Raw genomic sequence first — 23867 nt, 5'->3', positions numbered from 1 at the left:
AAACTGGAACCCCCTATCAGAAATAATTTGCTTCAGGGCTCCATGGAGCCAATATATGTCTTTCAAAAACAGCTTGGTTAGCTTCTGGGCAGAGGGAAGTCCTGAGCAAGCAATGAAATGCACTTGTTTGGAAAATAGATCAATAACAGTCCATATTACAGTGTTTCCCTTGCTCTCAGACAACTCTACTATAAAATCCATGGCTATTTCTTCCCAAGGAAGGACCAGCAACATGTTGCAACAATCCTGGGGTTTTTCCAGGATATCTCTTCATGGCAGCACAAGTGGCACAACTCTTAACATAACTCTCAATTTCTTTTTTCATTCCTGGCCACCAGAATTGCCTCCGCACCAGATGCAATGTTTTTAAAAATCCAAAGTGACCCGCCTGCTTAGCATCATGATTCTGCTGAAGTGCTTGAGTCTGAGCCTTAGGATTAAAAAAGATTTGTTGTCTTTGAACCAAGTATCAATCTCTAATTTCTCCTTTAGTTCCTTCAGTAAGCGATCGTCAGGATGGACAGGTGGTCTCTGTGTTTGCAATCTGGTTCTTATTTGAGAAACAGATTGTGGTAGAGGAATAACTGAGTTAATTACTTCCTCTTGGTGGCTCTTGAACTAAAGCATTCTAGATAAGGTGTCAGCCAAAAATTTTAACCCCTGGAAAATATTTTAAGGTGAAATTAAAATGGTTGAAGTACTGAACCCACCAAACTTGTTTTGGGGATATTTTTTTTGGGGGGGGAGGTTCAGAGGTTCCAAATTCTTGTGATCAGTCCACATCTCAAAAGGTATTTCTCCCCCTTCCAAGAAATGACACCATGTTAGCAATGCTCAACGAACTGCAAAAGCCGCTTTCTCCCAAACAGCCCACCTCCTCTTGGTGTTAGTTAATTTTTGGGAAGTGTAAGTGCAGGGTTGTAATTCCCCCCTGTGGTTTTGTTGTAAGAGAACAGCACCCACAATCACGTCACTTGCATCAGCTTGAATGATGAATTATTGTTCAGGGTCAGGGTTCTTAAGAACTGGTTCAACTGCAAAGAGTCTCTTTAGTTTCTCGAATGCAACTTGGCATTCTAACAACCACTGCAATGGCTGAAAATGTTAGGGTTTCCCCCCCTTTTCCCGTTTTGAATAAATCAGTGATTGGCATGGCTATCTTTGCAAAAGAGGGAATAAATTGGTAAAAGTTGGCAAAACCTAGAAAGCTCTTAAGCTGCTTATGGGTGTGTGGGGGTTGCCATTCTAGCACTGCTTTGGCAGGGCCCCTCTCTATCCCCTCATTTGAAATCTGATACCCCAAATAATCAAGATGTGTCTGATGAAATTCACATTTTGACAGCTTTGCATACAGTTTGGTTTTTAACAGTCTCTTTAGCATCTCACAGACCAATTTGATGTGTTCTTCCATGGTTTCAGTGTAAATAAGGATATCATCAAGATAAGCCAAAACCCCCTTGTATAAATGATCATGGGGCACTTGATTTATCAATTTATTAAATTATCAATATATCAAATACAGCCAGGGGGCCCTACAGTCCAAAAGGCATCACTTTAAATTGGAAACTTCCCAAAGGGCAATTGAAGGCAGTTATCCACTCGTCCCTCTCCTTAATCCAGATTCGGTAATAAGCCTCTCTTAAATCCAGCTTGGTAAAGATTTTTCCTTTAGTCAGGTGGGCTAACATGTCCTTCATCAGAGAAAGGGGGTACATATTTTCTATACTGTTTTTAACTCTTTAAAACCAATGCATAATCTAAGTGACCTATCTTTCTTTTCCTTGAATAGCACAGGAGTAGCCACATGTGATTTGGCTAGCTGAATGAAACCCCGAATTAAGTTTTTATCAATATACTCTCTCAGTTCTTTCATCTCACTGAGTGTCATAGAGTTCATCTTTGGTTTTGGGAGCTTGGCACCGGGCAGAATTTCAATGGCACAGTTCGTAGCCCTGTGTGTGTGGGGGGGAGGAGGGAAGAATGTCACATTTCTTCTCACTAAATGCTTCTGCCAAATCATGGTACTCAGTGGGGACAAGTTGAATCCCTGGCAGATTTTCAGCTACAGTCTTTAGGGTTTCATGGGGCTTCCCTTGAATCTCGCTGATGGCAAGTGCCTTTATGTTATTATTAGTGGCAGGTGAGAGGGGTCCTGTCCACAGTCTTAACTTCTGTGTTCCCTCCTCCCACCAGATTTTGGGATGCCATTTATCAAGCCACACTGGTCCCAAAATTACTGTTTCAGTCACCTTCAAAACCACCACAAAACGGATGATTTCCCAATGCTGACCTATTTCCGTTAGATGTATGGCAGGAGTATTTCCAATAAGGGACCCATTTGCTTGCTCAAACCTCATGGGTAGGGGCTGTAGTTTGGCTTGAATGCTCAGTTTGAGTACGGTGGGTAGATGAATTAAGTATCAAGTGCACCCCGAGTCTATTAGGATATTCAAGCTCATACAGGCCCCTGTTTTGGGGACTATTAGCCTGGCGGGAATAGCAAAGAAGGGAATGGGTTGATTCATCATGGGGTCCTCCTCATCTTCCTCATCACTTTCGTAAGGTGCTGGCATCTGCTGCAGCTCAGATTGGGGTTCGACCTTGAGCTCGGTGGGAGGGGAGGCCTCGATGGTTGGGTCCTTATGTGCCCAGTTTGTCTTCTCTCTTCCCCCTCTGGAAGCTTTTTGCGGCTTTGCTGTGGCAGCTGGCATGCTCCTGGGTTGAGGTTTTAAGGCTAGGCACTCCATAGCATGGTGACCCAGCTGACTGCATCGGTAGCACTTGATAGAAACCCTGGCTGGTGCTTGGGAGACCTGGTGGTCTCACTGGCTTGGGAACATCAGCCAAAAGGGCATTTCCCCAGCAGCTTGGGTCGGCTGTGCCTGACTTTCTGGGGTGACCCAACTTGATGTCTAGCATCACCGCCATGCTATACCACTCACGTAATATGTTAGGAAAATCCCGAATGATGCAGGGTTGAAGTAAGTCACAGTCTAGCCCCTGCTTGAAGTAGTTGATCTGTGACCATTCTGGCCACTGCCCCAGCTGACCAGCAACTCTTCTGAATTCACAAATGTGAATTTGGCAGGGTGGCCTCTTTACTTCATATGATGTATTTCCTTCTTGGCCAGCAAGGCCTGGGATTCATCTTCAAAACAACCCCTCAGTTGCTCCATAAATAGATTAACATTGTGCAATTCAAGAGCCCCTTCTTCACAGAGTTGGTCACCAAGTTGGTCACTTCCCCCTCTAAATTTTCCACCACAGCATTCACTGTCATAGCCCCATAAAGGTAGGCATAAGCATAGTGATTTAAGTGAGCCCACACCTGATTTAGGAAGAAGGTTAGCTTCTTGGGGCCCCATCAAAGGTGGGCTTGAAGGGAGGCAGTTCGAACCTCCACAGACTTACCTGCACCTGCTGCTGGGTTGTTTGCTGGTCCTGGGGATATGGTCAAACCACTCTCCAGAATTCTGGGCTGGGCTCTGGGACAGGCATTCTGAGGCTACAGCAGCGGGCTTGGCTGGGACACTAGGCTTGCATCACAGTTGGCTGGGGGATGGGCGAAGTGGCACAGGCTCCAGCGGTTGGGCTGAGACTCCAGCAAGGGAGGGAAGAGTTGGGTAGTTCTTTGTATTCTCCCCCCCCCAGGGCACCAACCTCCTGAGCAATGAGAATCGTATCCTTTACCTCAGCCTGCTGAACTTCTCCTTCAGTTGTTCGAGTGAGGGGCTGTGGATTGTATGCACCACTCTTTATCAGTTTGATAGAGTCTGCCAGGATTGTAGTCCCTTCCTATGGTACCAGTTTCCCAGGTTGGATTAACCTGGCCTTTGGCCAAGCCCCTGCCAGTGACGCCTGGAGTGACTGGAGTGTCAGCTTGCACTCTGATAGCTGGACTTCTGTTGTGGGTAGCAGTGGTTTCACTCTCCTTCATTTCAAATCTTCAATGAGTCTTTACCGCTCTCCCAAAAGTAAGTGGGTAGGTAGTCAGGGCCCGGCACCCCGAGAAAACGAAGTTTTATGAGACTTGGTTTAATGTCACGGTTCCAACAGACAGAGTAACAATCTCCTAATACAAAATTAAATGTCCCACTCATAAACTTACACAAGCAACTACATTCCCTAATAAGATTATTTGGCAGGTTTTTTATGCAACGCCCAGTCCCTAGTCTTGGAAGCAGCCGATGACCTTGGTTCCCATGGGACAAAAGATTATTTTGACTAATGAAGCACCTGGGCATCCCCTCTTCCTCCATTCTATGTGGCAATCTAGAATGAGAAGGAAAATATCTGCAGCCATGCTCATTTGTGGAGTTGATAAGTGCTTCACATATTTTTATTATTATTATTCCATCTGACTATCAATGCTTTTGTTCAAGCATTAAAAATATTCAGATACAGAAATGGATACCACATGATGCATTCTGCAGTTAAATTATATTGGATATTTCTATATCCAAATGAAAGATACCTATGTACATGCAAACAATTAAAGTAACTTTCTTGAAACAAATCAGATCTTTGTCTAATCAATAAATCCCTGGTACAATGCTTTTTATAACATTATTGAAAAAGTATAAAAGACAGATCAAATAAATGCAGAGATCACTGGTCTGAATTTAAGTATTATGGATTACCATTTTCAAAGGACTTGGCAAAAAAGAAAGTGTTCGTGTCTATTGCCTCAAATGAAAGACATAATACTCTGTTACATAATTATAACTTCTAGTCACTTTATATGTCTGAAATGAACTTTTTGTACTCCAATAATGGGAAGTATCAGCCATCAACATGTCTGATCCATTTCTAATAATTTGTAATATAATATTTGTGTGAAATTATAAAGAGCTTGCTACCAATGTGCAGCACGTCAGGATCACCTGCTTCCCCGCTCTCTGCCTCTACTTGCAGGGTGATGGAGGAGGTCTCCCTTAGGCATGGAACAGGGTGTCAGGTTCAGTCAGTGCTTGTAGGGTGACAGAGAAAGTCTCCTTTAGACTTCTCCCACTTTCTCCTTCTTCATCCTCATTTGAACAGCCATTAGTTCTCATTGCTGTTTTTTCAGTTCTGGATCTCGGTTTGTCTGGACCCTGTGCAGAGGACTTTGGAAATGAAGCCTTGCAGCAATCAGATGGGGTAGGAACATTCCCTTCGCTTTTGGGCCAGCTCCAAAATGGGCTGGAAGGAGAGACCCGAGGACTCCAATCTGGCTTTGCATCAAGCAAGGGGATTGGACACTAGTCTGGTATCTCAAAAAATCAGGTTTTTTTCCCCCCAGGCTGGATTTTCACTGCCATACTGTTTAACTTTCTTTAAAGTTTACTTGATGCAGAATGTGGATCCTTCCTGTTCTGCATCAAGTAAACTTTAAAGAAAGTTAAACAGTATGACAGCAAAAATCCAGCACAGGGGGAAAAAATGTTTTTTGAGATGCCAGACTAGTGTACATTCACGTGTCTCCAATCCCCTAGCTTGCTACAAAGCCAGATTGGTGTCCTTGGGCCACTCCTTCCAGCCCATTTCAGAGCTGGTCCAAAAGCTAAGGGAATGGTTCCCACCTCGCCCGATTGCTGCAGGGCTTTCTTTCCAAAGACTCTCTGCACAGGTTCCAGACAAAACTCTGGGACTGAAAAAGCAGCAACGGGAGCAGAGGGCTGTTCAAAGGAGGAGGAGGAAGGAGAAAATGGGAGAAGTCATATCAAACAGGTGAGATGTGACAGGTTTCAGAGTGTGGTAGACCTGACTGTGGGGGCCCTTCAGCATGGTAAGCAGTGCAGAGTGCATTGGGCAGCTCTGCACTTCCCCACCTGCCTTGTGGCAACACCTCCCCATCTCCCCCACTGTATCCCCCCTGCAGAGAACTGGTTAAATTATTTGAATCCCATCACTGCCTACAATCCTCAAAGTCATATAGAAAGCCAGGTTTCCAAGAATTTAAATGAGCACTGAAGGTGCCTCACAGGAAAATGTAATATAAGATTTCCCCCTGGACAACATAAAGATTGAAAAAGAGCTTTCCTGTATCTCAGAGACTTCAGGAGAAAGATATTGCATTTTGCTTATATTTAAAGTTCTAAATATTCTAATATTAGAATTATTCTTTATTATATTCTCATTCTCATAAGGAAATTTGCTACAAAACACAAATTGCAGATAAATATGGTACCTGACATGTTAAGTTCTTGTGATAGGAATTACAACAAAGAATAGTTATGGCATTAAAGCTTATTTTTCAGATGATAAGTAGAACAAAGCCTGTTCATCATAGAAGATACTGCCATGCTGTAACTCCAGTTTGAAAGACCATGTTATTGTCAAACATAATAAATACAGCACAATGCAAATGAACTAAATAAGCTACTAGTTCTGATTATTTTGCTATTAGGTAGATTATTTTGTATTTTCCAAAAAAAGGTGTTTACATTTGATTTCTATAAGGTTCTACAGAAATGTTACAATAGGCATTTGGTTCATTCTGAAAAAGATAAGCATAATTAGATGTTTTTAAATACAGGGATAGGAGAGCATCAGAAAATCATATAGCTATTGATTAGATTGGGAAATAGGAAAAATATCCTGGAAAAAGGCAATGATTAAACCACTCCCTATTGTTACTCTGAACACAACATAGAAACATCCAACTAGTTTCAAGATGAGCTTGTTTGAGAGAAACTATCTGACATAATGGCAAAAAGTTTTAAGTCTATAAACCGACCTACTATGAAGAAATAGGTACTCAGCTAAATTTACTCAACTAAAACATGTGATAAATTTCTCAGATAATGAGAAATTCAAAAGGGCCAAAACCACCCTTTTGTAATGCTTCTATATGTCAATGGATATTCTTATATTTACAAATAAGGTTTTCTATTCAGAATAATAAGTTGTCAGATTAGTAAAACAGCAACATCAGAACCAATTTTAGGTTAACAGGCTAATCACACATAGTTGGAAAACTACTCAAATTCTTTCATTTAATTAAAACATTTAGAGCCTGGTATAGATGCATTTCTCTTCAAACAATCATATAGTTTGTAATGTACATAGATTTGCAAAACAATAGGATAAAGGAATATTCCTAAACTTTGTTTTATGATTTATCTCATGGTTACTGTGAAACTGTGTGAATGCATCAATGAAGTGCATGTTATCTCTGTATGCAGAGCTTGGCTTCATTTAATGAGTTTGCCAAAAATATAAATATTACAGAATTTACAGCCTCATGCTATATAATTAAGCTCCATTTCATGCTGAATAAACTAAATTATTAATGTATCTTAAATAGAAAACTATATTTAGATAGATTTTTACTCCAACAGCATTTTATTAAAATAAATTTGATAAAAATAAAAAAATCAGATTTAAATTTAAAAAATCTGATTATTTAATTTTTTTAAAAAAACCATCAATTATTATTCATCTTGAAGAGAAGTAACAGAAGCTGATATATAAGGCAATAAGTCTTAAAATGTGATTGTGTGCAAATTTGTAGACAAAAATTGTATTAATTTAATTGATAGAAATTTTAACACATTTAAAAGCATATTCTAATATTTATTGTGTTATGAACTTAGTAAGAGTAAAAAGGAGTACAGTGTGATGAACAAAGTTATGTCCATATCATAAAAATCTAAAACTCTGTAGGTAATAGTGCTAATTGACAATTAGATTGGTAAAATATAAATATGTGCTTATTTTGAGAACACAATTCATTTTCTTGCATCAACTCTGATAGACTTCTTCCATGTTTCAATTTGCAACAATGATTTTTTTATATATAGTAGTACTAATTTTCATGTATGATGTGATATCATAATATATATATTTATCATAAACAAGAGCTAATAACTTATGAAACATATGACATGTATATGAACTATACATAAGTTATGATGACTGGATTCACTTGGAAAGTTAACAAGAGTATTCTCTGATCTAAAGTATCTAAAAAGAGAAGCCACCTTCTGGTTGGTGACTCAATTATAAGAGGTATCAATTTAGGAAGCAATGTCTTGAAAGAGGTGAGGTATCTGCCTAGTGCTAATGCCAGCAGAGAAAAGATGTGTGTTGTTCAGATAGTCAAGAGTGCTAGTAAGGACAGTGATATTGATGTTGTTGCACATCTTGGCACTGATGACTTGTCTGAAAAAGAAGCATTTTCTATGCAGAGCTTGGACAGGAACTTAGCAGGATATTTTGTAGTATCATCTTTTAAGAGGTTTTATAGCAAAAAGGAAAAGGTCAGCGTATAGTGGAATTCAGTGTGGGTTAAAGGAATGGTGTAAAGCAGAAGATTTTGGTTATGTTAGTCATGATGTTTGCGGTTGGTCTGATGAAAAGCTGAACAAAAGGGATGGTTTACATCTATCACAGAAAGGGACTGAGTTAGTACTAAATTCAAAAGTTTTCTGGAAAAACATTTTAAACTGAATAATGGGGACAAAGAGTTAATTGATACAAAACATTTCTGTCCCCAGCAATTTAAAACCAATAGTTTCGGTGTCTCTAACATAGATGTTTGTGTAGTTAAGAATATTAAGGTTGCTGTTAAGAAAAATCAAGCTTTCAATAATATGTGCCATACCATGTGCACTAAGGAAGAAAGGGAACTTGGACACAAAACAGATTATGTAGAAAACAAACACAGGATCAGTCAAAAAGGACTCAAATTTCTATACACCAATGCATAAAGTATGAGGATTTGTTTTTCTTTTTACAACTGTTTAATCCCTTTATTTGGGATGGAATTGGGGTGACTGAATGAGCTTAATCTTTGCTGGCTGGATGCCCTTCCTGATGCCTATCCAGAGTTTGCAGCAGTTATTTTCTCTTTGCGCCCTGATAGAGAAACATCTGTTGCTGCCTTGGATTCAACTCTCAACCTTCCGAATGGAAGGCGAGAAATACAGCAGAACAATGATGAAAACCATCTTGAATGCATTTGGGTCAATATATAGGGACTATAGGCCATCGAACCAAACAGAGGAAATAGATGAACCTTTTGCTAATCAGTTAATTAAGGAATGTACAAAGTTCACCACAATAATAATAACTACCCTGATATCAACTGGGAGACAGATTCTGCAGCACCTAGTGGAAGATCAACGAGATTCCTGACAAACTTTATCTCCCAAAAGGTAGAGAAGGGAACTAGAGGGTCAGCCATATTGGACTTAATTCTCACTAACAGAAATGAAATAATAGAAGGCATTGAAGTTATAGGAACCTTGGGGGAGAAGGACCATGCAGTATTGGAATTCAATTATGCAAGCACAAGCAATAGAACAAAGTCAAACCAGAGGTTTGGACTTAAGAGAGCTGATTTTAATAAACTTAGAGAGACCTTGGAAAGGATTCCACAAATGTGAATCCTCAAAAAGAAAACAACCCAAGAAGCTTGGGAAATTTTGAAAAGTGAGATTATAAAAGCTCAGCCTAGCACAATTCCAATACAGAATAAAAATAAGAGATCTTAAAGGAAACAGCAAGGCTATACAAAGAACTCTATGATAAATTGAAAGCTAAAAAAGACAAGTATAAAAAGTGAGAAGAGGGGCACATAAGTAACTAAGGAAGATATCAACAAATAACCTGAACTTATGAAGATGAAAGACCCAAAATGAACTAAGGCTTGCAACAAAAGTCTTTCAGCCTATACAAAATAAGAAAAAAGTCAAGGAAACGATTGGTCCATTAATGGAAGAAAATGGCAAGAAAGTGATGAGCAGTAAGAAGAAAGCAGAATTGCTTAACTCGGTTTTTTTGCATCTGTTTTTATATATAAAATATATAAAAAAAACAGTCCAACTTATTAAAAAAACTGTAAAATGCAAACGAGGAATGCAAGTCAAAATAAGCAAGAAAATAGTAAGAGACAACCTATCCACTCTGATAAGTTCAAATCACCAGGACCAGATGGATTACACTGCAAGGTTCTGAAAGAATTGGCAGATGTGATCTCAGAACCAATGAACTATATCTTTCAAAGATCCTGGAGCACCAGGGAACTATTAGATGAGTGGAAAGGGGCTGATGTAGTTCCCATCTTCAAAAAAGGGGAAAAAATTGATCCAGGAAATTACATGCTTATCATCCTGAAATCAATACCTGAAAAGATTCTGGAAAAGATAATCAAGCAATGAATTTGTGAACATCTGGAAGCAAACAAAGTTGTATTCAGAAGCCAACATGGCTTTGGCAAAAACAGATCATGCCAGACAAATCTTATTTCGTTCTTTGACTGAGTGACACAATTAGTGGACCAGCGAAATGCTGTGGATATAATTTACTTGGACTTCAGTAAAGCATTTGATAAAATAGATCACAACCTACTACTTGATAAAATAGAAAAATGTGGGATAGACAGCTGGATTCATAACTGACTGACCAACTGCACTCAATGTGTAGTCCTTAACAGAACTGCATCTACATGGAGGGAAGTATGCAGTGGAGTATCCCAAGGCTCTGTCTTATGCCCAATACTTTTCAATATCTTCATCAATTGTTTAGACAAGACGATATAAGGGGAATTCATAAAATTTACAGATAATACCAAGCTGACAGGAATATCTAACAAAATAAAATCCAATGATGGAAAAACAGGATTGTCTGAACACTAAGCTTAAAGTCAGTTCAAGGAACAATATTATCAGGAAATTGATAAATTACACATGGGAAGTTCAACCATCTATGTTGCACACATCAACTTTGGCTTTGAGCATCTCTGCAGCAAAGTATGCTGCTCCAGTGTGGGGTGAAATATCACCATCAATGAAGCAGTATGGTTAGTGACATATTGTCTCAAACCTACACCAATTGAGAAAATATACACTCTCATTGGCATTGCCCCACCTAAGATCAGGAGAGAAGTAGCAGTAGATGCTGAGGGAACTAAGAAAGAGAATGAATGGAATAATAATAATAATAATAATAATAATAATAATAATAATAATAATAATAATAATAATAGTAAACATTTCTACCAATCCATCGATGGAGAAACTGCAAGGAATCAGTCAGTACTTGACAAGGAAGAAACATGCAGTTCTGGAAGCAGATATGGGATAACCCAAAGAAATACAACAAGGATGCAGCTTGGTTAAAAGAGGTGGATGCAAATAAAACAGAAGTTGAAATGAAAGAACTAGTAATAACAACAAAAATGGTAGAAAAAAGAGCAAAGAAAATCAAAAATTGGTCAGCACCAGGTGAAGATGAACTGCATGGGTTTTGGTTGAAACATCTAACTGTTATACACCCACTCATTGCCAAGCAGTTCAACAATATACTACAAGGAGGAGAAATTGAAAAGTGGCTAACAACTGGGAAAACCTACCTAATAATGAAAAATCCAGCAAAAGGGGCAACACCAGGTAACTACAGGCCAATTACCTGCTTACCAACAACTTTCAAATTACTAACTGGTGTGGTAGCTGATGCAGTACAACAGCATCTAGTTGAAAACAATCTCTTTCCACCTGAGCAGAAAGGAAACCGCCCCAATAGCAGAGGAACAAAAGATCAACTCCTAATAGACAAAATGATCTTGGAAAACTGCAAGAGAAGGAAGACCAACCTGAATGTGGCATGGATTGACTACAAAAAGGCATTTGACTCTCTGTCACATGATTGGATAATAAAGTGCCTAGAAATAACAGGAGTCAGTAGAAACATCAGAAAATTTGTGCAAAGATCGATGGCACAATGGAAAACACAGTTGCAGATCAATGGTGAGAGGCTGGGAGAGATTAATATCAAGAGAGGAATATTTCAAGGAGATTCATTATCACCATTACTATTTGTTATTGCACTGTTTCCTCTGTCAACAATACTGAATAACTCAGGACATGGCTATCAAACATCAAAAACATCTGCCAGACTATCCCACCTCCTTTATATGGATGATCTGAAGCTGTATGGAAAAACATCATCTGAAATAGAATCGCTGCTCAACACTGTCCGTATATATAGCCAAGATATTGTAATGGAGTTTGGCTTGGACAAATGTGCCACACTTACTATCAAACAAGGAAAAATAATGAAAACTGAAGGAATCAAGATGCCCCACGAAAATAACATTAAGAGTCTGGATGAGGAAGAGTACTACAAATACTTGGGTATCCTTCAAGCTGACAACATCAAGCACACTGAAGTCAAGAAAAAGATTAGAGGTGAATACATCAAGAGAGTGAAGAAGATCTTAAAGTCCAAACTCAATAGAGGAAATACTATAAAGGCAATCAACACCTGGGCAATCCCAGTCATTAGGTACACAGCTGGAATAATGGACTGGACTCAAGCAGAACTAAAAGCAATGGATAGGCAGACCAGAAAAATAATGACAATGAATCATGCCCTTCATCCACGCAGTGACATTGATAGACTTTATCTACAAAGGCAAATAGGTGGGCGTGGAATGCTACAAGTACATCAGATGGTTGAAGAAGAAAAAATGGCTTTGGAAGAATATGTGAAGAACAATGATGAAGATGCACTGAAATTAGTATATCAGGAAGGCTTACTGACTACTGGAGAGACCAAACTGGCCTACAAGAAAGACCAAATGAAGAACAGAATAGAGGCATGGGAAGACAAAGCACTACATGGCCAATACATGAAAAAAATAGCTGGGAAAGCAGATAACAATAAAACCTGGCAATGGCTAAGAGCAGGAAAATTGAAGAAAGAGACCGAGGGACTAATTCTGGCTGCACAAGACCAAGCCTTAAGGACAAATGCATACAAATTCAAAATTGAGAAGACAGGAAAAGACAGTAAGTGCCGCCTATGCAAAGAAGCTGAAGAAACAGTGGACCACCTGGTAAGCTGCTGCAAGAAGATTGCACAGACTGACTAAAAGCAGCGGCATGACAAAGTAGCAACAATGGTGCATTGGAAGATCTGCAAAAAATATCATTTGCCTGTAAGCAAAAACTGGTGGGATCATAAAATAGAGAAATTAAACTGCTCTGGGACTTCAGAATTCAAACAGACAAGCACCTGCAACATAACACCCCAGACTTAACAATTGTCGATAAGAAAGACAAAAAAGTCTGGATAGTGGACGTGGCAGTGCCTGGAGACAGCAGAATAGAAGAGAAAGAACTGGAGAAGATAACAAAATACAAAGAACTACAAATAGAAATAGAAATACTGTGGCAAAAGCAAGCAAGGGTAGTACCAATAGTCATAGGCTCCTTGGGCGCAATCCCAAAACAACTGGAGCACCACTTGAACACCATTGGCATTGACAAATTTGCTATTAGTCAATTGCAAAAGGCGGCCTTATTAGGAAATGCTTCCATCCTGCGACGATATCTGTAATACCATCAAACATCCACATCTGCCTATCCCAGGTCCTGGGTAAGGACTCGATAGGTAGACAAAATGCCAAATCCAGTCTGAACATCTGGCTGACTGTGCGATGATCGATAATAATAATAATAATAATAAGTGCCACCTATGCAAAGAAGCTGAAGAATCAGTGGACCACCTGCTAAGCTGCTGCAAGAAGATTGCACAGACTGACTACAAGCAGCGGCATGACAAAGTAGCAACATTGGTGCATTGGAAGATCTGCAAGAAATATCATTTGTCTGTAAGCAAGAACTGGTGCGATCATAAAATAGAGAAAGTCATAGAAAATGATAAAGTTAAACTGCTCTGGGATTTCAGAATTCAAACAGACAAGCATCTGCAACATAACACCCCGGACTTAACAATTGTTGATAAGAAAGACAAAAAAGTCTGGATAGTGGATGTGGTAGAGCCTGGAGACAGCAGAATAGATGAGAAAGAACTGGAGAAGATAACAAAATACAAAGACCTACAAATAGAAATAGAAAGACTGTGGCAAAAGCAAGCAAGGGTAGTACCAATAGTAATAGGCGAGTGCAATCCCAAAACAACTGGAGTACTACTTGAACACCATTAGCATTGTAAAAATTTCACCATTAGTCAATTACAAAAGGTGGCCTTACTAGGAACTGCTTCCATCCTACGACAATATCTGTAATACCATCAAATATCCACATCTGCCTATCCCAGGTCCTTGGTAAGGACTCGGTAGGTAGACAAAAATGCCAAATTTGATCAACAACAACAACAATAATAATAATAATGTTGGAAGGGACCTTGGAGGTCATCTAATCCAACCTCCTTCTCAGGCAGGAAATCCCATACCATTTCAGACAAATGGCTGTCCAATCTCTTCTTTAAAACTTCCAGTGTTGAAGCATTCACAGCTTCTGGAGGCAGGTTGTTCCACTGATTGATTGTTCTAACTGCCGGAAATTTCTTCTCAGCTCTAGGTTGTTTCTCTCTTTGGTTAGTTTCCATCTGTTGTTTCTTGTCCTGCCTTCAGGTGCTTTGCAGAATAGCTTGTCTCATTCTTCTATATGGCAGCTTCCGAGATATTGGAACACTGCTATCATGTCACCCCTCATCCTTCACTTCATTAAACTAGACATACCCAATTCCAGCAACCGTTTCTTATATGTTTTAGCCTCCAGTCCCCTAATCATCTTTGTTGCTCTTCTCTGTACTCTTTTTAGAGTCTCAACATCTTTTTTACATTGTGATGACCAAAACTGGATGCAGTATTCCAAGTGTGGCCTTACCAAGGCACTCTAAAGTGGTATTAACACTGTTAATGCAGCCTAGCACTGTGTTAGCTTTTTTGGCAGCTGCAGCACACTGCTGGCTCATATTTAACTGATTGTCCATTAGGACTCTGAGATCCTCTCACAGTTGCTACTATTAAGCAAGGTACTATCTAAACTATACCTGTTCATTTGGTTTTTCTTGCCTAAATGTAGAACCTTACTTTTTCGCCATTGAATTTTATTTTGTTAGATAGTGCCCAATGTTCAAGTCTGTCAAGATCCTTCTGTATCTTAAGCCTATCTTCTGGAGTGTTGGCTATTCCTACCAGCTTGGTGTCATCTGCAAATCTGATGAGTTCCCCATCTCTCCCCTCATCCAAATCATTGATGAAGATGTTGAAGAGCACTGGGCCCAAAACAGAGCCCTGGGGCACCCCACTATACACTGCCCTTCATGTAGATGCAGTTCCATTGAGGACCACATACTGAGTACAGCCAGCCAGCCAGCTATGAATCCATCTGGTGGTGATGCTGTCTAAACCACATTTTTCTATCTTATCAAGTAGTTGGTTGGGGTCTACTTTATCAAATGCCTTACTGAAGTCCAAGTAAATTATATCCACAGCATTCCTCTGATCCACTAATTTTGTCACTTGGTCAAAGAATGCAATAAGATTTGTCTGGCATGATCTGTTTTTGACAAATCCATGTTGGCTTTTGGTAATGACTTTCTTTGCCTATAGGTGTTCGCTGATTCATTGCTTGATTATCTTTTCCAAGATCTTCCCAGGTATTGAGGTCAGGCTGATTTTTCCTGGATCCATTTTTTTTTCCTTTTTCGAAGAGGAAGACATATGTTCTACGCCCACCATCTCAGATATGGAAACAGCTTTATGGCAAGAACAAACTTTCTTGAGGGTACCCAAGAACAAAATGAAATTTAAAAATGGAGGAAGAAAACCATTGAGCAAGGAATAACATTAAAGGAAGATATGGTTGAAGGATCTGACCTTCCATATACTACTTGTGAACCCTGAATAGGTTGAGACTTGAGTGCCTAAATGTAAAACCAATATGCTCAAATGCAGGCTCTTAGTGAAAAACAACATGCTATATGAATGTGGAGACACACAGATCCCAGCCCATCTGCTGGTATGTCAGCTACTACCAGAAACATGTACAGTACCAATAATGACTGATTTTGGGCCAATGACAAAGCCAAGTAGGAGGCTTTATTGTGGCAGTTTAAAGTTTGATCTAGATACGGAAGGAAGAGTGTAAAAGTGTAAAAGTGGATGAAGTGAAGCAGCGGCAATGTCGCACAGGCCTGTGGGAGAGTCAACTGGAGCTGCGTGAGGTATTGCCCGGACTCTGCTGAGAGCCCAGGATCAGTGCACGCTGCTTCAGCTGATCAGTGATGGCCTTGGGGATGGCAGGCAGCCACAAGTAGTCTTAGGGCAGAGCTTCAGCTGGAGTTGTGTGAGGTTTGCCGAGAGCCCAAGATTGGCATGTGCAGCTACAGCTGATTGACGGCAGGTCTAGGATCTTTTGTCTCCTACTCTTGGCATGCCTCCTTTGCCCATTTGCCTCTAGCATTCCTCCTCAGAGCAGCATGCAATTGCTGATAGGTGATTGAAGGGGCTTTGGGGAAGTGCAGCTTCTGCAGTTGAAGTGGGGGCATGGGGGCATGTTGGGGTGCTAGTTGGTTATCCCCACCAAAGATTCCCTAACCCAGTGGTTCTCAACCTGTGGGTCGGGACCCCATTTGGGGTCGAATGACCATTTCACGGGGGTCACCAAACCATGCTGTCCACCATTTTTTTCCCTTTTCCCTAACTGTCCTACTCCCTTTATTGGTGGCCACACCCACTTGGGGGTCACCACAACATGGGGAACTGTAATTATGGGATCACAGCATTAGAAAGGTTGAGAATCACTGCCCTAACCTTAAAACAGCTCTTGGGTGGCAACAGTTACCCAGTATGAAGGGCTCAGGAGAAAGAGATACTGGCAATGCTAGCTCCCAAAAATTAGGGGTTCAGAGGCAGCTACAAGCAGGGGAGGCAGGGAAGGGGGGTGGCGCAAAGAAAGGAAATTGATTGAAACCTGATTGACAGGGAGCATAGTAACTCTGCCCCTACTCCACCGAGTGCAGATCCCCATCATCCCCAGCCCAGTAGGGGTCTTCCTGCTGCACCGTTGCAGACAAAGGGGGAATCCAGTGAGGAGGAGGAAGAGGTGGAGGTAGAAGGTTTAAGCAAACTTAGCAACCAGAGTGGGGATCCCCCCCAAAACAAACGTGCTTTGTGGGTAACCTCCCAGCATGACAGAAGTGACCAAAACCTGCTGTATTTACCCAGCAGATGGGGGGAGAGGGAATAAAAGCCAAACTTTTATTGTTGTTTTATTGGCAGCCCCCTGCTGCCAATCCTCAATAGAAATGCTGACCACAATGAAAACCTTGAACAGGAGGAAGAATGCGGCCAGGCAGGCAGGTGGGTGTCTTGCTCAGCTATGGCTTGGGGGGGGGGAAGGATGCAGCTTTACCCCCCCCCCTCAAACATTGCCCACTCACGAAAGCAGGATAAAAACTCTGAAAAATGACAAGGAAAAAAGGCTAAAACAGAGGAGTGTCTCATGATGGTTTTCTTCCCCACTTCCTTCTAGCAGTTTAAATATGTAAAGACACAAAAGAAAAAAAAACCTGGCTTTTTTCGTTTTAATTCAGAACAGGAGGATTTGAGGGGGTGTTGTTTGTTTCAATGGAAGGGAAATAGTGGCTTTGGTTCTGGGGGGCGCAGCATGATGGCGCATGGTTTCTGGCATAGGGGGGGCAGGTTTTTTTTAAAGAGCAAAATGAGGCAAAAAATAAAAATTCCCCACTCCACCCTCAAGAGCTGGACGTGGATGTGATCTTTTTTTCCCTTGTTTAGAAGAGACACTCTTCTGTTTTAACCTTTTTACTTTGTCATTTTTCAGAGTTTTCATCCTGCTTTTGTGACAGGGCAGCACTGGAGGGGTGAAGCTGCCCCTTTTTCCCTCCAAGCCACCTGCCTGCGCTCTTCTCAGTCCAAGGTTTTTGTTGTCGTGAGAATTTCTGTTGAGGATTGGCAGCAGGGGGGGGGGATGTTTGGTTTTTATTCCCCTGTCTGCTCGGTGAATGCAGCAGGTTTTGGTGACTTCTGTTGTGCTGGGAGTTATCCATGAATTATTGTATTAAATTTCATTACTGAGATCAGTGTTTTCAAGAGAGCAATTTTCTAGTTGAATAATTAGATGTTTGGAATACAAGATAACTGGCATTTATGATACATAGTTCATTTATACTTAATATGCATTATACCCAGAATATAAAATCCCTTTGTAGAATAATTCAACATTTTGTATTCAATAGACTTGGGTGAAATCCAGATTCTACAACTGATCTTACACTTATCCACTTCCCTTTTCTTCTCTAGAAAATCTCCCAGTATGTTCCAGCAAGTCCCTCTGTAGATTAGATCTGAATTCAGTGAGTGTTGCTCAGGAAAGGTAGAATTCAATAACATATTACTGTCCACTTTATCCACAGGCATTGGATTCAATGAATTCAGTATCAATCAACCAAGAATTAAGAATAACATGAACTCATCAAAAATATCAAAACTGGAAATATAGTACTTAAGTACATGATGGCCATATTCATCTAAATTCTTTTAACAGCCTCTAAACCAGGATTTTCCAGAGTGGTCATTACTGGTTCCAGGGATGACGGGACTATAATTATTCTTGTTACTATGATTGGATGCAGTCAGCCAGATGTTAAATTGAATTTGACATTTTTATCAACCTAATAAGTACTTCCCAATTATTATTAATAAATAGTAATTATTTGAGAAGTAAGTTAAAGTATATTTATTACATTATTTTCATACATTAAATCAGTGATAGCGAACCTTTTAGAGACTGAGTGCCCAAACTGCAACCCAAAATCCACTCAGGTATCGTTGGGTGTTGAGTGAGTGTGGCCCATTGGCTGGGTATGGCCAATTGGGGTGTGTGGCTGATTGGGTGGGTGTGGCTGTGGGGGTAATGGCAGACTGGGACTAAAAAGTTCAATCAATCAATTCCAACTTTGCAAGATCTTTTTTTTCCACGAGAAGTTGAAATTGATTGATTGATTGAACCTTTTTTTTTTTTTTTGCACTTGGCAGCAGAGGCCTAAAGCAAAAAGATTTTATAAAACCCAGCTGAGGGCTGGCGCGCGTGGCCACAGAGAGGGCTCTGAGTGCCGTCTCTGGCACCCGTGCCATAGGTTCACCACCACTGCATTAAATGTTTGGGAGTTGATGTTCAAACTGAAGCTTTATAAAAGGATTGATGAGCTGCTCTAAACTAATAGATATTGCATCATCATACATTTTGTGGTACTACAGTCTTCCCCTACAGTCCCAGTATGTCTGAAGAGTGTTAAGTCAGTAAGAAACCCCTGAAGTAATACACCTCTGAAGTATTTTTTTTTTTCATTTGTGCTGATATTAAGTATCAACTTCCCTGGGCAACTCAGAGTTATACTATTCTGAAAAAAAGAGAAACCATTTCCCCTATACTGTACATATATCCTGTTAATAGTTTTTTTACATTTAATATTACATTGATCATTTTATCAAAATTAAACTTTCAAAGTAAATAAGATTGGAATGTTTACCCCAACATGGAAATATTTATCCATAGATCAGATACTTCAAAACCCTTTGTCATTTTAGCAGCAGGAGAAACAAATATAATTGCAATCTACAATGAGACTATCAGTTGTTGTCTCTTCCTTAGGAGAGGAAGCAGGCACAGATTTCAGGAGAATATTATGTTTTTGATTGAATGGCTGTTCCTTAATTATTTTTAATTAGCTTTTCCATGAAGCTTATTGTTTAACTCTTCTTATTCACTTATATTTTTATTGTCCTTTTTTATTTACATGAAGTAGTAAATTTTGATTATAAACTCCTTGGAGCAAACACTTATCTGTTATTTTTAATTGCTGCTTATAAAGTATCATGTGCAGTCTTCAATCTTCAGGAGTATTATAAAATACATAACATTAATACAAAACCAAAACTAAATAAAAGCAAATGTTTATTTATTTAGTAACCTCAAGAGGCACAGCAACTCTAGCTGACATACAATGAATGAATACAACATATAACCACACCAGAAACAGAAAAATAATAATACAGCATTAAGAATTCATGTTAAAAAAACCCAATAATTACCCAGTAGGTCAATTCAAATCAGGATCACAAGTGAAGATACAAATCACTCTATTGAATGAGCCAAGATTTCAAAGCTTTTCTTAAAGAAAGCAGGGTCAAGTTTCACAAAGTTTTAGGAAGAATATTGCACCTCTAAAGTGCTACAAAATTAATCAGATTACCATATTGATGGCCAATTTACATTTCCATGATCCCATAAATAATGTTAATTCTTTTAAAATATGTATCATGTTTGGTTATATTTCTGAGACCAAGCAGTTAACAGATATAACAATGTGATTACCTCTTTACAATATTGGAAATTCTAATTTTATTCTTAATGTTTCTATTTCTAATTCTCCTTTCACTTTTGCCTCCAAAGTTCTCAATTCAACTCACCTATCATTTTTCAGTTCCACTCACACCTATGTGAATTGCATAAGGAAGAAAAAAATGAACCCAACCCTGCCCCAATTACATCACTGACAGGTATAAACTTGCTCTTCCAAGTTGATCAGAATCAAGCTTCTTGATTTTAAGGTTGTGCAATTAGCTACTCAGAGAGGTGTTTTTCTTTTTCAAGATGGTTTATTATTCACTTTTGCTTAGTTTCTGTAGTATATTTTTTAAGTTATAACTTTTTTTTCCTCCCTCAGAAAAGAAGCAATGAAAGGGGAAAGAGGAAAAACTCCATTTTTCTCCATTGGAAGACTTCCAAAATAAAGATGATTAGCCTGGAAACAAAACTGGCTGCTTGTTCTCAAAATTTCATAAAAGTGAAAGAAATTAAAGAGCAGACAGCAAACCATCAACAGGCCAAAATATAAATTACCAGAATCTTTCCACTACTTCTCTGATATTTTAACTTTTTTAACAACAAAAATAAAACTTTCTGCACAGATGAAGGAAGAAGGAAGAAGGAAGCATTGCTTGAAATCACAGCAGAAGATAAAATACCTCTCAACCAAGTTAACCTGAAAAATTATTTGGGCTGGGAACATTTTCCTTTCCTTTCCTTTCCTTTCCTTTCCTTTCCTTTCCTTTCCTTTCCTTTGATGGTGATATCACTATTTCACTACACTACATTTAACTACATTACACGCATGTTGGAAAAATATAAACAGCACCTAGTAGTGAAAAGTTTTTTATTTAAAAAAAATCAAGCAAGACCACATATTTTACATTTATAATTTCAAGTCTGTACAGAATTCTGATTCTTAGGCTCAGACATTCCCATGAATCACTGGTGGCTTTCCCCACATTACAGGAAGAGCACAATAATTTTTCAGCAATACTTCTGTGCAGAGTATGTGCACTCTTGTGAAACTCACACATCAGCCTTTTACAGGGGTCATATAAACAAGAGGTCAGTCTCTTCTGCCAATTTCTAATCCCTGTTGAATTTTCAAGGACTTGAGATTTACTCTTTCAAAAAGAGGCGTGCCTTGAAGATTTAGTATATCTTAAGAATAACAACCAAGAGAATCTTGTATCTAAACTTTAATATTTATAGTAATATAACTACAGAAAAATATTATCCAATGAAGTATAAAATATGTCTGTGAACAAATTTTGAGTTTAGGACATATGACACATATATAGCTCACTATTTAATAAAATATGAGTCTTTAAAATAAAATAAAAACCATCTCTGTTCTCATTTCCTGATACTCTTCTGAGATTGTGCTAGCCAAAAAACTGAAAACAATGGGAGGGTTGACTTTACAGCTCTGTGCTTCTTCTATTGACTGTTAACCTTCATTAGAGTGATCAAGCTCATCTTCAAAAGCCTGAAGTCACCAAAATGGGAGGGGATGGGGGGATTGTTTGGCCTCTTCCATCACTCAGCATTTAACAAGTGTCAAGAATTATTTCTGAAATTCACATTTTGATAACCAAGTGTCAGATAGAGACATGAAGCACTAAATCTTAAGGAGACAAAAGAAAAACTGAAAATATCCTCTTAAGAAAAGATGTTATACTTAACTCACCAGAGCTACAGTGTAACCAGAGTAACTTTACAGCGGTAAAGTTAATGAGTTCCTTTAATCACATGTGAAATACAGAGGGGATAGGAAGTTATACTGGCCTGGCTTAATAATGAGGGAATGCAAATAATCGCTGGATGCCCTTATCCAAAGTGACTATACAGAGACCACAACATGAACATCATGTGCAAAGTGTGCTCCTGAATAAACAGCTCTCTCGCCATATATCCAGAAGACAGATTCCAGGCTACAGCCCAGCCTCTTTCTTGGCGAAATTTACATGCACTGAGAAAGTGAGTGACTTGCTCCCTCTCGTCTCAGACTTACCTTTCTTTTGGTCTACAGCGGAGCTAAAGGTGCTCAGTAACAAAGCGAAGAGGACAGCAGTGGTAGGGACCCGTCTCGCCCCTAAATGTCCCGCGCCAGTTGCTGAAACGCCCGGAGATCGGCGTTTCCCGTACCCCATCCTGGTTGTGCGCGGCAGGAATCCAGAGCCTGTGCGCTCGGCAAAGCGAGGCTGTGGTCCGAGAATGTGAGTCCACTCGTTGCGCTTTTTTTCGGTCTCTACCTCGATAACTCTGCTTCTTTTCCCCTTTTGCTTCCAGTCTCTCAACCACTACCCATGCCGAAAGACTGAGGCAATTCCAAGATCGGGGGTGGGGGAGAGGGAAGGAGGAGCGAAAGGAGGCTCTTTTTATAGTGGTTGCTGCCTGCGGCTGCCGCGCACTCACTCGCTGACTGGGCAAAGGAGGGAACGATCCTCGGGAAGCCGGCCCCGCTCCGCGTTCGCTCAAGGGGCAAAGAAGCTCGCGCCTTTTTGCAGAAGGGGCCAACATACAGCAAACACCGTGCGAGGGGCTCCCAGCACGCACGACACGAAGGAAAGAAAGTAGACTAAAAAGACATCCGCGTTCCATCAATCCTCCTCCTCTTCCTTGCTAAGCTTGCAAACAAAACTTTTTCCTCCTAGCGCAAACCAATGAAAAATAAGAGGCGGGAACTATAAGAAATAAAAAAGAACTGGGTGTGAGGGGAGAGGCCCTATCTATGTTGCCTTCAGGTGGAGTTTTGTACCTGTCCAGTGCCGGTGATGGGAAGGGCCAGAAATTCCTGTCCAGCTGGCTGAGCTGTGTAATACGCATGTGCGCTTTACCTAGCACTATTAGAAGTTTATCTGCTGCCGCAGCCACAGTAACGGCGCTACTGATTTACCTATGGCTGCAGCTTTCCCGCTGTTCCAAGAAATGAGATTAAATCTGTACTAGCAAGAAAGAAAGCCAACATGTCATTACGCAATTAGGACCTTTTAGGAAAACTGTAGCTAAGCTGAAGTGGAGTCAGGAAGCAACCTTACTGTCCAGAGTAGCTTGTGCAACACTTTGGCCAGTCACGGGATTCCAGTGACCTTTGGAGCTATTCCTTTACATAAAAATAAAATGTTTTTACATCTTAAAGATAGAGTTCTTCCAGTTGCTTTGTCCTTGAACTGGCAAAAAAATTATAGTGGTGTAAATTTGGCAATCCCTATTTTACTACAGGCAGAATACCAGCAAATAGTGTATATTAATATATGCAGGCCATGCAAAGGACTGAGATTAGTGGATTACCCCTGAGATTTGTTTTTCTTCTATTCCACCAGGCTACAAGTACATTCGAACAGAGTCTAAAATATTAACTGACCTTCCAGGTAGTCCAGTTCACCATAGCATCTACATTCAAAGTCCAAACAAAAGCAGCCAGATGTGACAACCACTTTCACTGTCCATTGGACATCAGATAAGAGTACTAGCGTGTTTGGGGAGAGTATCTATCTTGAAAAGATCAGAGACTATCATGACTACAAGATAGAAGGATCAGGAATGCAGTGCCCATTAACCAAAGGGAAGGAGTATGCTTACACCCACCTGAAGTGGCTAAATAGAAGCTGGGGTAATCAATAGAACTGTTGACAAAGTGTATCAAATTTTATCTGTGTAATCACTTTTCAGACGGTTGCATTTTTTTTAGATATCTTTTCATTGGACTTGATTTGTAAAACAGATCAT

General features: G+C 39.8%; 1 protein-coding gene and 1 long non-coding RNA gene across 5 annotated transcripts in view; one reads left to right on the top strand and one right to left on the bottom strand.

The window, feature by feature from the left end:
• LOC120305221 overlaps positions 1–20580 on the top strand; it is an 85871-nt gene extending 65291 nt beyond the window's left edge. The window contains exon 2 of the long non-coding RNA XR_005555970.1: positions 20491–20580. This is a non-coding gene — a long non-coding RNA (uncharacterized LOC120305221). The remainder of the gene's footprint in view (positions 1–20490) is intronic.
• Positions 1–23121, bottom strand: part of EGFR (epidermal growth factor receptor) — a 220957-nt gene extending 197836 nt beyond the window's left edge. For 2 of the 4 annotated variants that reach the window (XR_005555968.1, XR_005555969.1), the window contains exon 1: positions 22150–23121. Coding sequence is in view for 2 of the 4 variants with exons in the window: in XM_039336678.1 (XP_039192612.1) it covers positions 22150–22288 (139 nt within the window). In the remaining 2 variants the exon portion in view is untranslated. The remainder of the gene's footprint in view (positions 1–22149) is intronic. The other 2 variants (XM_039336678.1, XM_039336677.1) reach the window with 2 other exon arrangements.
• Between the last annotated feature and the right edge of the window lie 746 nt (positions 23122–23867).

This window comes from Crotalus tigris, unplaced genomic scaffold (assembly GCF_016545835.1).
Source record: "Crotalus tigris isolate CLP2741 ecotype Arizona unplaced genomic scaffold, ASM1654583v1 scf7180000017666.379230911805:20528666, whole genome shotgun sequence".
In the NCBI taxonomy this organism is placed as follows: Eukaryota; Metazoa; Chordata; class Lepidosauria; order Squamata; family Viperidae; genus Crotalus; species Crotalus tigris.
The sequence above is the reverse complement of the archived record's forward strand: the minus strand, read 5'-3'. Positions and strand labels throughout refer to the sequence as shown.